General features: G+C 36.6%; 1 protein-coding gene across 2 annotated transcripts in view; it reads right to left on the reverse strand.

Moving 5' to 3' along the window:
- The window catches only part of BABAM2 (BRISC and BRCA1 A complex member 2), a 179,944-nt gene that overhangs the window by 156,024 nt on the left and 6,220 nt on the right, over window positions 1-17,700 (reverse strand). For both annotated transcript variants that reach the window (XM_069800335.1, XM_069800336.1), the window contains exon 3: window positions 1,731-1,807. In XM_069800335.1, coding sequence (XP_069656436.1) covers window positions 1,731-1,807 — 77 coding nt within the window. The remainder of the gene's footprint in view (window positions 1-1,730; window positions 1,808-17,700) is intronic.

Consider the following 17,700-nt stretch of genomic DNA (forward strand, 5'->3'; position numbering starts at 1 on the left):
CAGCCAGTCCCCGAGCGGCGAATCCCTGCCCCCCCACTTCCCAGTTCCTAAACGAGACCGGACGTCACATGGTATGGAATACACTGTTGGCCAGTTTGGGTCAGGTGCCCTGGCTGGGCATGAGAAGCTGAAAAAATCCTTGACTATAGTCTAAACACTACTGAGCAACAACTGAAAACATCAGTGTTATCAACATTCTTCACATACTGAACTCAAAACATAGCACTGTACCAGCTACTAGGAAGACAGTTAACTCTATCCCAGCTGAAACCAGGACACTTCTGTTCATAAACGAGAAGGACTTCCAGTGCACTACATTATGACAAGAAAAACTACTACAGAAGGAATACAACTAAATGGATACTATCAAAGCAGTGTGTGTTTTAAATGTTTAACATTTCTGCTCACACCAAGTAATTGCTCCTCCAGACAGCATATTTTCACAGACTCACAGTATAGCTGAGGTTGGACAGCACCTCTGGAGACTGCCTAGTCCAATCCCTCACCTCAGAGCAGAGTCAACAAGAGCAGATTACCAAAGGTCATGTCCACTTGGGTTTTGAGTATCTCCAAGGATAAAGATAGACAAGCTACAGAAGCTCTGAGCGCAACCTGGTCCACTGTTTGACCATACTTGCAAAAAAGGTTTTTTATTACATGTAAATGGAATTTTCTGTATTTCAGTTTGTGACCATTTCTCTTCAGTGACCACCACTGAGAAGAGCCTGGCTCTATCTTCTTCATTCCCCTCCATCAGGTATTTATACACATTGTAAGATTTCCCCTGAGCCTTCTCTTCTTGAGAAGCCCCAGCCCTCTTTGGCCTCCCCTTGTACAACAGATGCTCCAGTCTCTCAATCATCTTTGTGGTCTTTTGCTGCACTTATTCCAATAAGTCCATGCCTTTGTGGTACTAAGTAGACCAGAACTGGACACAGTACTCCAGATGTGGTTTCACTAGGGCTGCCCTAAATCTAAAATTGCCAAGCTTTAAATTTTACTTTATCTGAAATTCTTCATCCTCTCTCATATTTCAGTTGTTAGAGATAAAAAAAACACAATACATCTTTACAATTTTTCAGCAACTCAAGTGTTTAGGAAGCTGTTTTTTACCTTCTAAAAACATACAAAAGCAGATTTTATTTTAACCCTTTGAAACAAAACACAAACTAATTGATGAGTGGGAAAATGAGCCGGCTATCTACAGATCCTCCAAGGCTAAGGAGGATTTAACCACACCAAAAAATCAGAAAAACCAAAGTCACATTTCTCTAATCTGGTCAATTATACCAGTTAAGTGTTTAGAGATACCTAATAAAATAACAGACTGACTTCTTTTATTGGAGCTTAATAAAGAATTCTTCCTAAAAGAGAAAGAAACAATACAAAGCATATACAAATCATAAGTGAGTCTAAAAATGGTTATGAGATTGTCTTAGACATAACATTTTATTAGAAATACTGGGGGGGGGGGGGAGAGGACGTGGCGGGGGGGTTACTTTTGGCTTTTAGGACTCATTTTCAAATCTGTAATATCAAGGAAGACTGTAAACTTATCTTAAAAATTAGATATTCTTAAAGCTGCATGTTCTTAGAGCTGAAGCTTTAAGAAAAAACAACATACAGAAGTATCTCAAAACTCATTAAATTAGTTAGACACACTGGAAAACAATGCAATACAGAACACTGAAAGAAAGGCCAAGATGCAATAGCAATAGTTTTTAACTTACATTTGAGTGTTTCTCCAGCATACGGGATATGTAGCTTAAACCGGTCACAGCTAGGTCCAGGGGTCAAGGACGTACAGCTAAAAATGAAGATAAGAAGAATGTGCTAAGCAGTTACAGACAGTAGCAGACGCTAACTTTATTCTACAGCGTACAAATGACTGACATAGTAAAGACGATGTGAATACTAGAAATACTCATCCTTATGATTCTGGGAAAGGACAAAAGGTGGGAAAGATGCAGAAGGCCCATTCTCTTTTGATTAGCAGTTCTCACAACAGCATAAGAAACTTTAGGATCTGTGCCAACTATCTTCTTTCCCATTTTAACACAGAAAATATACACACAAAATGCCGTGGTTTGAGTGTGTTATTAGAATAATATCAATTAGTCAAAGCCATCAAATTCTCTACTTTGTGTAGAATTTTGCAGGTCACAACCCTCTACCTGTGCCACAGTAACACGGCTACATGCTCCCTATCCCTGGCATCCAGATACCTGGGATGAATCTTAGTTTTAATACACCAATATTTAGTCATTTTTACCTATTTTAATGTTTAATTTTTCCCTTGTGGAAAAGTCTCACAGTAAGCCTCCAGGTGAGCAAGTTTCAGAACCAGGTATTTGAGGTTATGACAACTGAGCATGTATGTTCATGATCTGTGACTATTTCCTGTCTCCTGTTTATCTGGAACATCAATTACAACAGCAGCTGGGTCTCACGGTGATGAACGAGCATTTTATGAACACAAAAGTCACTGAAAAACTGTTTAGTGTCTAGGCCAGAGATGACCAACTTTTTCACGCTTTTTAAGTCATGTACCAAAATCTTTGCATAACAACCAAAAATCTCAGCTGCAAAAGGAGAAACAGTGACACAAATTGTTTCACTGGCAGGAATGGTCCCTGGAGCTCTCACCACTGTGGGCTGGTGGGCATATGACAGGTGCCAGTAGCAAAAATACTGGAAACCCTTAGCAGTTCATTGCTTTCCATATTTAGGGAATCTGATAGCCAAGAAGTCTTCTTGCCAGCCTAATATCGTTGAGAATTGTTTATAGCCCCAGCATAAGAGCTATGTTTGGTGCAAGCCACTTAAAGCTCAAAGCCAAACTGGCCAACTCTACACAAAACAAACAGTGAAAAGAAGGTAGACAAAGGTAGAATAACTTGCCTCATATATCAGATCACTGGTAGAGCTCTAACACAAACCACTGACAATATAATGAAACAAAAGACATGTTTACTGGGCCATACACAGCCAAAATCAAAAAGATGGGTAGGCTCGGAAGTACAAAAATTCTGATCCTACCTTATCAGAAAGAACACGGTAACTTCTGCAACTCTGTCTTACCGCAGAAGAGGCATCAGAGCAAATGAGGCAATGTTAATTCTCACTAACATACTCAAAATGCTTCAGAGAGCCATTTCTCAGATGCTGTCTCTACTGCCTCTTTTCTCTTTACACTTGCAAGTTAAGGAGATCACATGCACTAACTTCAGATTGGTTTTATTCAGTGAGCTACATTTACTATTTAATCAAGTATGTGCCCACACGTAGCTTCATCAAAAAGAAGCAACCACAGAACTACAGATCAATTAACTGAAATGAAGTTTCCACACAAATACTAGAAAACATAAGCAAACCACTTGTGTGCACCTAGAATCTAACACATATGCAATTAACAGCCTACATCGATTCAACAAGAATACACTACATTTTTTCACTATCATTACAGAAATTAGATAACTGTCCTTGCAAATAAAAGGGAAGCAACAGATGTCCTATCTTCACTTTGGAAAGGTTTTTGCAGTGTTTTGTGAGAGCACCATGCAGAACAATCTACAGAAACATAATCTAGATACAACTGCTATCAGATGTGTGCAGAGCTAACTGGAAAGCAAGTTTCAAAAAAAGATTAGTTCACGTCTTGCTTCATCCAGGAAGAATGCACTGACTGTGTTTTCTTCTGGTAAAATATGACTTTGCATTTCATTGAAAGACTTATGATGGAAAGGAGATGATGTTTATTAAATCTGATGATGATGCCAACATGAAAGGGAATGCAGCATGCTGGACGACAGGACCAGAGCTGAAAAATACTTTGATTTAAGGATCTGTACTACTTCTTTTTGAACTACATCTAGGTAGGGCTTAGCAAGAACAGTAAGCATCATCACCCTCACTGGGAGTAAAATCAGTTTGAGAATATGAAAGATTGGAGCTCCAGTGCAACAGAAACAAGAGAATATAGTTTTTTCAAAGACGTGTTGTTCTAGTAGGTGAGAACAGCAAAACAGGAGTGCCCATTCATAGGGTGTTTTAATGGCTGTGGATGAATTTAACAGCTTTAGATATGAAAGTATTATCATCTACTTTCAAGTCATTTCTAAGGCTTACATCACATCTAAGGCCAATTCTAGGAAGCATACAAAAAAAGAAGGCAACACAAAAAAAATCCTTTGCAAGTTCCAAAATATCTCTGCAACATCAGTTAATATCTAATGGAACTTTCTTTCAAAGTATCACAGGTCACAGTCTGAGGCACATTTCTCAAATACCATCCAAATAACATTGTTGTTAGCTTTCCAACAGACAAAAATTTCTGATCCTGCAAATACCCTACAATCTTTTCTTTTAGCACAACGGTTCATTTTGAAATACTTAAGGAAAGTATAATATTCTTTAACATTAAAATGAAAGCCTAATTTAATGGTAAATGTCCCTAAAAACAACACCAAGTACTTTCTCTAGATTATTACACTCCACTAGAGATGTTTTTAATTTTACTGGTCTAGAAGTGATGGAAAGTGACAATATACACAGTGGTTTGGGGTTTTGGGGGGGACGTGGCGGGGGGGGGCGTGCAAGAGACTTCAATAACTGCAATAGGCTGAGCAACCAAGCAAAAATCTTACATACATCCATTTGAAAGGAGGCAGTTACTTTTTAGTGTAAACAGTAAAAGAACAAAATTCCTAAGGCAAATCAAAACTTTAGTACATCTAACAGTCTATGTCTGACCTTATTTCAACAGAAAGCCACAGGTAATGGCCTGTCTATGGACACCTCCTGCTTGAATTTCCTTAACACAGAACCTCTCATAATTACAAACATGCCCCACCCAGAAGCTTGGCTTCTATCATCTCCAAAATGTAAGATTTTACATTTACTGATCCTTTTACTTAATGTGGCCCACACGAAAGTCACACTGAAAAGGAAAGACTTGCAACAAGGTCTTTTAAAGATTATTTGTTGTCCTGTCTTCACAAGGAGTTGACAGAACAGTAATACCTGGTGTTGAAAATTAATTTCAGAAGCTGACTCCATCTCATGATGACTTGTGCTATCTCCCTTTTTATTCACAGAAAACCATTACACTGGTTTGCATATCTTGATCTAAATAGTCAATATTTTACATAGGAAAGCCATGGAAACAAGAATTAATGCTTTGATGCTCAGAGCACTGCTATGAATTAGTCTTAATATGATGATTAATGCTATACCACAAGATCTCCCACAATGGTTTCCCTACTAAAATATCAAAGAATCATCAACTTCACAAGTTTCCAGGACAAAGGAATATCCTTGAATATATCGCTTAAAGCCATGCTGCCCTATTCAAAGGACCTGTGCTGTGACCTACAGCTGGAATCTGGTAGATGGAATCAAGCAGGCAAGAAACCACAGCTGAATACAAACCCTTCTCTTTCTTAGATTTTAGCTAAGTTCCTTGAGCAAATACAGCAGATTAAATTTGAGTTGAGGTATTTTACATCCTTATGAAATATATATTCCAAGTAGGAGACAAGTAGAACATTCCTTTGTTGAGTGTTTGATGCATCTTACAGGTGGGATAGTCTGTGACCTGTTGGGAAAAGCTTTCTTTCACAGTAAATAAAACACAGATAAATGAAACCAGTTCTTACTCAAAGAAAAAGTCACTGTCAGTACCAGATGCTCAGTTAGAAGTGTTCAGAATTCTTTACCAGTCACAAAAGGAAACAAGAAAGACTATCCAAGAGAAAAAAGAGCAAAGAAAAAAAATTCTGGAAAGTCACTCAGATTTGCTGCTTGGAATAAGGTATCAGCCCATAATGATAGGTGTAGTAGAAGGTATTTTTCTGCAAAATTAATCCTTCTTCCCAGAGTATTCTAAAAGCCTCTAGAAAGGCAGTTCTAGTTGAGCTTAACATCAAGGTTTGCTCTTATACCAATGTATTTCTAATTGACTATTCTGTTGAATTAACTCTTCTTCTGTTTTAAGCTAAAAAAAAACAAAACAAAACAAAAAAAACCCAATACTTCCCTTCCTTCTGAGCCACTTTGATATTTTACAGGATTGAAGCCATGATGATAAGCAAGACTGTGATAACCCTAGATTTAAACATGGTCTTCTCATCAACTAGTCTTCTACAGCCATCACTTGAAAGTATTCCCAAGACAAGTAGTTTTAAATTATTTGGTCTCTTGTAAGATCTTATCCAAAAATAAGTTCTGTGCCAGCTGAAAGGGTCACAACAAAACAAGAGCCCAAGCATTTACCACCTTAATCCTTCAAGTCTGGAGATGAGTGGTTATTTTATCCAAAGAATTTTTAAAAAAAACAAACCCACCAACATACACCCAAACCCACCTGTTTATATGCCAAAATTCTAGTCTAAGACTCATTTTTTTATACCACTCCTAAAAATCTACTGCTTAGAACCATATAAATCCATAGCAAACATCCAGAAATGCCAACAGAAGTACAATAGCTCTACTGAAAAATATACAATCTCCTTTTTATTTCTTCTTTTTTAATTTGTGGTAAAAGTGAATGCCCCAATATTCACATCAGATTTATTTGATGACTATCAAACTTCTTGATTAAAAAAAGTATGCAATGTGTTTAGTCATTCTTCTTCCTTAGTCATACAGAAGCTTTACAACCTTTACTATCTGAAGACAAATCATCAGTGAATGTCACTGTAGAATTGCAAAGAAAAATTAGACTAAGAATTTTAGCCTCTTGTCACGGTTTAACACCAGCCAGCAACACAGCTGCTCATTCACTTCCCCCACACCCAGTGGGATGGGGGAAGAGAATTGGCGAAAAAAAGGTAAAACTCATGGGTTGAGATAAGAACAGCATAATAGAACAGAAATGAAGAAAATAATAATGATAATGACAGCAATAAGAAAATGACAAGAATAACAATAAAAGAATTGGAATATACAAAACAAGTGATGCACAATGCAATTGGTCACCACTTGCCGACCAATGCCCAGTTAGTTCCTGAGCAGTGATACCCACCCCACCGCCAACTCCCCCCAGTTTAGATACTGGGCATGACATCACATGGTATGGAATATCCCTTTGGCCAGTTTGGGTCAGCTGTCCTGGCTGTGTCCCCTCCCAACTTCTTGTGCCCCTCCAGCCTTCTTGCTGGCTGGGCATGAAAAGCTGAAAAATCCTTGACTTAGTCTAAACACTACTTAGCAACAACTGAAAACAGTGTGTTATCAACATTCTTCTCATACTGAATCCAAGACATAACACTATACCAGCTACTAGAAAGAAAATTAACTCTATCCTAGCCGAAAGCAGGACACCGCCATAATCTCAGGAAGTTAATATTGAGACTGCCTAACCTGAATAGTCAGAGATGCAAAAGCTTCTTTAATCTCATGATGCTTAAGCTGCTACACTTGTGGTTCTTGAGGTTCAGTACTTTCTGGATAACAGATAACTTTTTTTGTTCACCAGGCTGTTAACGTAAAAGCCAAGAAAGCTTCACAGAGCATTAGGGATACCCTGATGGAGAACACTGCTAAAAAACAACACATACACAAATAAAAAGAGCAACACCACAAAGTTCTGACCACTGGCTGTATTCCCAACCCTTCCCAGCTCCAATATATCCAGTATATGTTTCTAATTACTCCTATATATGTCTCATAAAGATACTGTTAATGAAAAAGGAGGTCAAGTTCCCTTCATAATGCAAGAGGCTAAAGAAGAAAATTAGTATTATTTTAGTAATGATGAGACACAATTTAGTCAGGGGTTTAGAGGCTGAAGGTTTTGTCAGCAAAAGTCAAATATAATTCAGAGGCAAAGACAGGTAAATCCCTTTTTAGTAATAAGGGGCAGCAAACTCAAAACTCCACCCAAAACTCTTATTGTGGCATTTGCTAAGAAAAACACCTTAATGTTAAATTCAAGTAGAACAGCTTTTGTCCATGCCTTTAGATTCTTCTTTCCTCCCATTTCTGTAGACAGAAATCTGCTCCAGTGTTCCTTGAAGACACAATATTTCATCCCATTTAAGAATTAATTGCAGAATTCACAACAGATGTGTAAGTCATCTACAGAGGCATAAAGAATAATTAAAGTGTATGGAGGGGGGAGGAGAGTGGAAGGCAAGCCAGCAGGTGACAGGTTTTTTGCAAGGATCAGGAAACAGAAAAATGGTGAAAATCACATTTTAGAGAGCCGACTCTGATGGTGAAAACTTGTATCATACTGCAGCTCCCAGCAACAGTGCACAAAGCTTTACAGGCTCCCATAGGCCTGCAAATACACAACAAGAGTATTGAGCAGCTGCTGCTGAAAACCAACAGATCCAAACAAAATTCTGTCAATCAGGAAAAATTTGAACTGGGAGGGACAGTCCAGTCAACCAATTTTCATCTTCAGTTCCCCTTCTTTATACAAACATATGTATTACACATATGAGAGAGGGAGAGACTTGCACTTAAAAGATAAAGACACACACCACTGCTTTGGGCAAATAAAAATCCAGTTACATTTAGAGTGATCACTAATTACATACATATTTTAATTAAAATTTTAAAATCTGAAAGCCAACTGATAATTATTCCAAAGAATTTCCTAATAGATAAACCCACTGTTTTCATAAAACTCATTTGTACCCTAGCAGGCTTCTTCAAACAGTCTAAAATTAAACTATACACAAAGACTACTTTTGGTATTGCAATACGGATAACGATGATGTTTTTGAATCCTGTTGGTATGGATGATATTCCATAATTGCAACAGCATTTCAATCCATAGTTATCAACTGGGAAATTCCAAAGTGTCTCCAGATATGTCAACTAGACTCCCAACAAAACCTTCATCTACTGTAAGTGCTGTTCTTCCTTTATGTACATATGTTTTCTTGTATGAAGTTCATCATACTAATCTGTACTTTTAGAAAGAAGTAGGATGCTAGGCAGAACACATACCCTAGGAAAACAACCCCTTGCTTCTCTTCTGCACCCATAGGCAGATTTGCTTCTTTTAATAAGTGAAGTTCAAATAATTATTTAAAATTAATTCAGCTGCCAGCAACCTGCTTTCACTAGAAACACCATACAAAAGCATCTAATGACTACTGTCATTAGTAAAACAAATACAGCAGCCGCATGTTAAAAGAAAATGTAGATTTACTTAATATGAATGAGAGTTTGGCAAAGCAGATGTTGCAGGTGGGGAGAGCTCCGGGCCTGCTTCTAGAACTACAAATCTTCACATCTGTCCCGGTCTTGTGGCAGGTGTCCTGCAATCTCCCAACATACAGCTGCCTCTGCTGAAGACAGACTTCGAGCCCAGCCTCTATGAGGGAAACCAAGGAAGCACACATATATGTATTTTGAAATCATCTCAGAGAACTTCTACGTTAAATGAAAGCCCATACAAACCCCACATGATTGTGGGGGATTTTTTAAGCATCACAAACTCCCTGTTCATTTAGCCTAGGAAGGCTGATTTTAGAACTGCTCTTTTCCAGTCACATTAGTAGAATGGGGTGGAAAGGGCCACCACAAAAAGGAATAGAGAGACAGAGCTGATAACCAGGACCACATCTAATACACCTGCAAGTATACTTGAAAAAACAGCTCTGAAGAACAGATTATCTCAAAAGTTTCCATTTGTAAAATCCCTACAGTTTAGGGTTGGAGCTCATTATTGGGTCTCGAGGAGCTAATTATGATACAAATTAAGAAAAATAATTAACAACTGACAAAGGAAAGTTTTCAGCAAAACATGCTTTACAAACTTTAGATGCTTCAGAAACATCTTTTATAATCAAACTGATTACCTTTGCAAGCAAGTTCTTTTACACATAGAGGTAATTGCCTTTAACTCCCTTTAAAAACTACACATGGTGCAAATACTCCCCAAAAGAATAAAACAGAAACAGAAAATGGAAATTTTAATGAAGGAGTGATTGAAAAATGAACAGAAACAAGAAAATTGCAATGGGATAACACTCATAATGCACACTCCAGTACACTATGTTTTGGTAAATAAACTAGTGAATTCACAGTATCATAAACTACCTTTCTGCCACATGTTCAGGCAAGGAAAAGGCACTACTTCATTATACTGTAAGACCAGCTGTACCCCAAACCCTTGGAACTCATAAGCAAAGTTTTAGAGAAGAGTATGAGGGAGTGGCAGATGCATGCTTTGGATTTACTTCATCTCCTTTCCCTCCTGTCAGATTCAGGGCCCTGTTTCATATTTTCACAACTGCCATTTGATTATGTATTACTTTGTAATGAGTTAGAACCTAATAATCTCTCAATCACATAGATTGAATTCTAATGTGAATTCAATTTCTGAAGAAAGAAGAAAAAAATCAGACAAGGCACATTTTTGCTTTTACATTACTCTAACAGAGAACCATTCTTTGCCAAGTATGAAACTTCAGTCTACCACCTGGAGTTTCAGATCCTTTCAGTGTTCACAGAAAGAGCATGTTCATACAGAAAGCCACAAAAGCTAAGCTACTATAACCATAAGTTTAATAAGCCATTTCGCATTGCTCCCAATACTGCCTGTAATAGCCATAAAGACTCCCAACCTGTTTTCTAAGTAATTTATTTCACACCATAGATCTGTTTAGTTTATCGGAAAATGCAATGAATTGTTATCATGAAAAAAACATAAGGACTACAAGCATAGTCCATGTTTATATTTTTCCCTTTTAACAAACTAACTAAACCATATTAGGAGGGGTCCAGTGATGCTATGTCTTTTCACATCTTCTTTTAAAGTTTTCTTCTAATTGCAGATTTTTAGAGCTTTCTGGTTATGGAACTCTAATTATTTTATTTCCTCTCAGAAGAAATTTATGTTAATACAACCACCATGAATTCAGTTCTTTGGATATCAAAATTAGACCAAGCAAGGATCACCACATTTTAAACATAACTCCATAGCTTTCAGTTGCACGTCCATTCAAAAGGGTAACTTCAAATTGTGTATATCATATAAAATACTACAGAACTGGAGACACAGCATAAAGCCTATAAAAAGATGACACCCAAATAAAAATATCAGTAGTTCTCCTATTTCTAGCATTATTTTAGATTAATTACAATATTAAAGATACGCAATAGACTAAAAAGACAGGAAAATCCCAATTATATACAAAATTACAACAGATCACCCCGTAGAACTGCACCTGCAGAAAGCAAGCCCCACATAGCTGCATGTTACATTTTCTCCAGCAAGTCTGGCTCAAGAACCTCTCACCTCTCTTTGTCTTTTTCTAACTTCTCATTCTCACATTAATTCCCACAGTTGTGCTAATACTATTTTCAGTGCTACACCATAAAGCATAAAATTAGTTATCACTTTCCCCACGGTCACATCAACTATACCTAAAGAAAGTACTTCCATGCACCCTCTTCTTGGAGACAGTCAAAAAATCCTCTTCTCCCCTGCAAATACTTGTTCTTGCCTTCACAATCCAGTTTACTGTTTTCTCCCAGCATGGCAGTAGGAGCTAGACCTGGCTCATCCCCTAGTAGCCTCACAGGCACAGAAGAACAAATAGGACCTCCTGCAAGGACAAGACTACTTACAACCAGTCAACTTTTGATCCCAGTGAAAAGAGAGCCCTGTCTACCCAAAGGTCCTATTAACTTTGAGTCCCCAACCCACTACAAATGCCTTGACCTGTCTTTATACCACTTCCAACACCTCACCTACACCCTCAAGTTCTCCCTCCTGCATCTATCTAATAAAACTGAATTTTGTCTATGTGCAACAGGTTAAAACTAAACCATAAAAAGTCACACGGAAGATATTATACCACTTGAAGTCTCCAGGGACTTTTGGAGTCTCCAAGACTCCATTCCTTTTAAGTGTCTTCATTGCCTGTAAATGGCTTGCAGTTGGCCTGAAATCATATCACTTTTATAGGGTTTAAGTTAAGGCTTATGACTAAGATTCATGGCAGCCTGAAAAACGGGACAGACGGTCAACTATCTATTAGTTCAAAAATTCTAATTACAAAAGAATTCTTAACAAAGCACACGAAACATTGTATTATTCCCTCCCCAACAACTACAACAAAATATCCATGCCTGAAGAGCACAACAAATCATAAACCAACTTTTACTCAAGAGATTGAAACAAACATTCTAGAGGAAGAAAAGGTAGAACAGAGAGAAAGAAATAATGTAAAGTGGGAGACATTTTGAAAGGTCACTGGTAACCCTAACTATAAACAATAATCCAAACATGTTTTTCTATTGAACAGAGAACTGACCATCTGAAACAGAGCAACAGGTACCCCATCACATTGTTGGTTTAAAAATATTATTTCAGTGATGCACAGGAGTCTGAGGGGGTGTTTAGGAAAATATAGTTTTACAGGTTTTTATATTTGGCTTTTTTTGCCTCTTCTCCATAATGGAATTCTGCAGTTTCCTTGCATTGGGATTCTTTTATCTTACAATAAAAATACTCAGTCCTAGTGGTCTAATTTTGCTCTTTCAGCCATATACCACACATTACAAAGAAAAGAACCGGGGACCCACACTGCAGAGTGGTTTGCCTCAGACATATCAATTCCCTTCTCTCAGGAAAGGCAAAATAATTATGTTCCCTTTTATCTATTTCTACTTTTCTTTGGATTACTTAGGAGGTTTACCTTTACCTCAAGGACTGAATTCAGTAACTTGAACAAAAATACCAATTTCAAGAGCAAATAAAACTCTGTTCACTTATACATACAGCTCTAAGTATTCTTTTCAGATGCTCACTTCCAGTTAGATAATAGTGGCTTCAAGGTATGCCTACACTGTGCAGTGCAGTGCCAAGTAAATGCCTAAGCTAAGTATCTCAAGAAACAGATTTAAATAGCTCAGGCATAGCATTGCATTGGTGTGGTTATTCTGTTTCCAGCTGAATTTGAGATATTAAACCTCCACTGCAAATTCAGTGCTGGACAGAGTTATCTGAACGGTCAGAAAAATTCATTTCTGCATCAGTCAGAAGATAGAGCACTATGACTGATGGTTCAAGAGATCCCAAAGCATTTATAAGGGTGCATTTAAAAGGGCATCAATAAAGAGATGTCAATCTAAGCGCCAACAAAATAGACTCTCATGACAATGAAACTTCCCTTTGAAATTTTTTACGCAGGCTTACATAGTGATCAATACATTGTAAGAAAAGGCCTATGCAGTTTTTGATTTTCCACAGTTAGGGAATGACTGTGTAGTTAGAAAATAGTGTACATATTCTGTTTCCAAAAATTAATGGTTTATTTCCTTTATTATCATTGACTCACAGAAGTAGTTTACAGTAGTATTCCCATTGACTTCTTTCGGCTGTAATATAATCATGGCAGAATCAGATCTTAACACTGTTGCATACCAGTCTGTCAAGATCAAGCTTCTGATCATCTCCCATGCTTTTAAAGCCCCTAAACTCATCAGACAATGACTGCAACAAACAGGCTAAAACAAAAAATAATAATCTTTTGCTTCAGCTTCATTATAAGCATACATTAGCTATTTAATGTTATGTTATGCATGTGTATATGCATACGAGACAGTCAGGCATACATGAAGTATAATTGCATATGTAAGGCTGGAAGAATTTATCGACCAGCTATCCAGGAATATATTCTTCTCTACTCAGCAGAAGAATAAAAAATTAAAAGCCAGTTCACAGCTTCTAGTGAAATGTAATATGCATGCAAGATCCATGGTATGCTAGAGATCTGTCCAGCTTACATTAAACAAATGCTGCATCTGTGTGATGCAAGGGTTCGGAAAGGGGGAGAAATTGGACCACGTACACTTTTATTAGATTTTTTAGCTATCTTTACAACAAAAAATAGTCTTCAGATTTTTTTTTTTCCTGTAGCAATGCACAGCGCAAAGATATTTGTTACAATAGTAGAAAGTTCTGGACAGAGACCTACAGTATATTAACATAAGCCCTGGCTTTCAAGAAGTGTTCAATGAGTTACCAAGGTACAGATAGCCAAAATGTACATTTAAATACCTTGCTAAAGTACATCTTTCCAACTGTATTTTGCACATATATTAGTACTACATCATGTGAAGCTCTCTTTAAACAAATTAGAAAAGAAACAGTTGGCACCTGTATCAAATAGTTTCTTCTTATTTTTAATTAAAGCATAAAACTGGTAGACATTACATTCAGTTTTTTCAAGGTCAGACAAGAGGAAGTCACTCACTGTCCCAGTCTAAAAATAACCAGCAAAGACATACTAAGCAGTATTTAAACTGAACAAATCTTAGGAGAATGTATGTAGTCTTTCAAACTACAGCCCACATTACAGCAACTATTTAATACTACCTTTACTTTTTAAAATCCTTTCTTTACTCATAGCACTTGAAACTGACAAACTTTTTTCTGAACAACTTCAAGCACCTTGTTTAAAATTGGTGTAAAAAAATACCAAACTTTGTGGAGAATATTTACAAAACCATTACCAAATGTATGCACTACACTTAGATCTTTACTAGGCAGACATATTGCCTTTGTTTTTTCAGCATTCGGAAACAAATGCAGGAGAGAGCAATATTGGAGACAGACAGTCTTTTTGGACTAGCACAGAAAAATTGCTGTTTGAAGTTCCAAGTGCTGCTCCACAGTGACAACTCTCTCACATTGTCCCATCAGAGTTTCAGCCCGTTAAATTTTGCTTGAGTGACAACAAGCTACTAGTAATAAGATTCTTTGTAGTGAAGAAATATATTTGTTATCAGAAACTGGAATGAAAGGACCTATTCTGTTCAAAAGTAATAGTTTTAAGACTTATCCAATACAGCAGTAAAGGAGTCATAAGATCATGCCTCTCCCAGAAACTGTCACATCCTTTCAAGTATATATTTTATTCAGAACATAATTATTTTTTAAAACAGCTTTTCTTAGTAATTGTGTTCAGAAGGGTCAGCTCAACTCAAACTTCATACATAAGCAAAATGCATGTTAAAAAAAAAACTACCTTTAGGTATCAATGTGAGTGATGGAATGCGAACTCTCCTCAGGTAACTGAATTAGAATCTTTCAATTTAAATTAATCAAAAGCAAAAGATAAGCAAAAACTTTAAATAACTGCTACAGTATTGTAATAGTATTTCACAGTTAAAAACCAACATTATTTCATTAAATACTCACATAAAATGCATATTTACTTTAAAACAGGAAATGCCCAAAAGAATGGGAAATACCAAAGTATATTGCAGTCTACTCGATAACACAAAAACGTAAATCATCACTGCTCACTAGGAAGCAGGGCAATAAAGTTATAAATATCTTATTACAGCTTGATAGTAAATTTGTATGGTAAAATCTACTTCAGATAGTACTACAGTCTTCTGACCACTCTTCATATAGGTTTCTTTCAGGAACATAACTAATTGTAAACATAGCTCAGTATCAAGCAAATAGGCAGAAATCAACAGCGAATCAGAGAGGTGCAAAGAACCAAATACCAACAAGGCTTACTACGAACCATTTACATAAAAATTCCACAGTTAATCTCCTCATAAATATGGAGTAAGTATAACCAAACAAGTACGAAATTTAAAATTTTGTTATGAGTGGATATCTAAAAAGAAAAATAGAATCTTAATGTATGCAGCTTTAAATCACTGTATTCATTTTGAAATTCTGTCTGGTGCAACACATCAAAGTGATTTAAAAAACAAAATAAAGTTTGTTGAGTAAGAATAGGCTTGCAGCATAATTCGAGGCTCAAGCATGGGCTCTGATGAACAGCTGTAAGGAAAAAAAAGTTCTCAAAGGCAATGACCACCACAAATATGTTTTTCAGTATTGTAACACACCATAGGAAAAGCAGCAGCCTCTTAAATAATTGGATTCTACATTATACAATAATTAAACACCCTTCACATCGGAAAATGTCCTGTATTTCTAAATCTACCTAATACTCACTTCTCCCTATTCAGCATCTTTCCCATGATTATATGTATAAACGCTAAGCAAAATGCCTTAGCCACAATTCAGTTGGTTATGCGTAGACTGTAGTATCTAATTAAGATGGGTCATTATTGCAAAGAGACACCACTGAAGATTAACCGAATGATACAATATACGGCATTAACTCAATTGACAGCAATATTTTCTTTGGGTCTAGAACAAGGTAATATCCTATGCAAGAGTTAAAATGCTTTGATCCACTCTGTCATCTCAAAGAATGTCTTTTATTAATGCAACAGACATGCCTGCCAGGGTTTTCTTATCACCAGAATCAATGCTGCTAAAGCTGCTATATTTCAGATGTGACCTAACACTCAGGTTCTATTTTTGTTCACTGTGGAGCCCTTTTTACAAGAAAGAAGGTAATAGCTCTGCAGACTTGGCCACCTAACTTTTTATTACAATTTCTATTGAAGAGTTTCCTTCTTTCCTGTCATGCCATATTGCTGAGCTCAGTTTGGGGATACTCACATTTTTTGACTCACTCTGCAGTGGCCATATAATTCCTATAAATAGGACTTGATCCTGAAGGTCCTACTCATACATGTAAATGTATGTAAGTGATGAGACTGGTACTGTCTAATAAGTTTGTAAAACACACAGACATTATAGAACTGTAACATATTATTATAAAATATTTACATACTCAAAGACTCCAAAACAATAGGATTTCCTTACTATATTTCCCTCCCACACTTGCAAGCAAAGTAAATTAACATATCATCATACTTCATACTTTTAATCTAACATCAGCTCTTTAATACAGTTTATAAAACACAACAAAACCAAGCAATCTTAGCAATAAGTTAGAATAAGTGCAAAATAAGCTCGTTACTAAAACCATGTGACATATGGAATGACTCTTCCAATAATTAAAGGCTTAATATGTTTGCCATTTAAAAATCAAAATCAACTGACATGATAGGCTATAAACCTGGAACTTGATATTACACTGGTGAAATAAAAGGGAAATTCCTTCCACTTTTGAGAATCTGAAAACCAAGGCTCTGAATGGGCAAGGCCTTGGAGATACTACTGTATTCAGCATGTTACCATTATTCCCTGTTAACCACAGGTCCAGTTTCTAAAACCTAAGAAATGAGAATGGATGGATCTTCAGTTTGTAATTTTGTTTTGTTATACATTGTAAAGCACTGGTTCTTCAGGGAAGTGGAGTAACTACAGTAACCCCTAATTTTCTATCAGAGTAACTGTGGTACATGACAGTGGAGCAGCCATGCAGCTCCTCCCCTTGACCCAGAAGCTTCTGTTTTCAAAGTTAATAGCTATTAAGATTATTACTTTAAGTATTTTAACATCTTAAATGTTACAGTAAAACTGTATTTATTTTATTCTTAAAAATCTTCCACAGAACATACCAGTTAAAGCATAAAATATTCGCACACTCTGTAATAAACTCAAGCTAGGCTGTGGAAATAATGTGTTTACAGTCCCTTTCATGTGTCAATAAACGTACAATCACTATTCAAAAGCAAAGATTCTGAACTCATAGTACTTATAAACAGTCTATTCATTTGAGATCAAGAACTGCTTTTTATTTAACTTCAAACATTTAATCTAGTACCTCTTCCCCCGCCTTCCTGTTCTACTTCTTAAGTTTAAAGCTTCATTCAGCCCCACTGAAACTGAAGGGAGTTTTACAACTGAGGATGAACCTCATCCCCATTTCTCTAACAACTGTT

The sequence above is a fragment of the Haliaeetus albicilla genome, chromosome 13, assembly GCF_947461875.1.
Source record: "Haliaeetus albicilla chromosome 13, bHalAlb1.1, whole genome shotgun sequence".
Lineage (NCBI taxonomy): Eukaryota > Metazoa > Chordata > Aves > Accipitriformes > Accipitridae > Haliaeetus > Haliaeetus albicilla.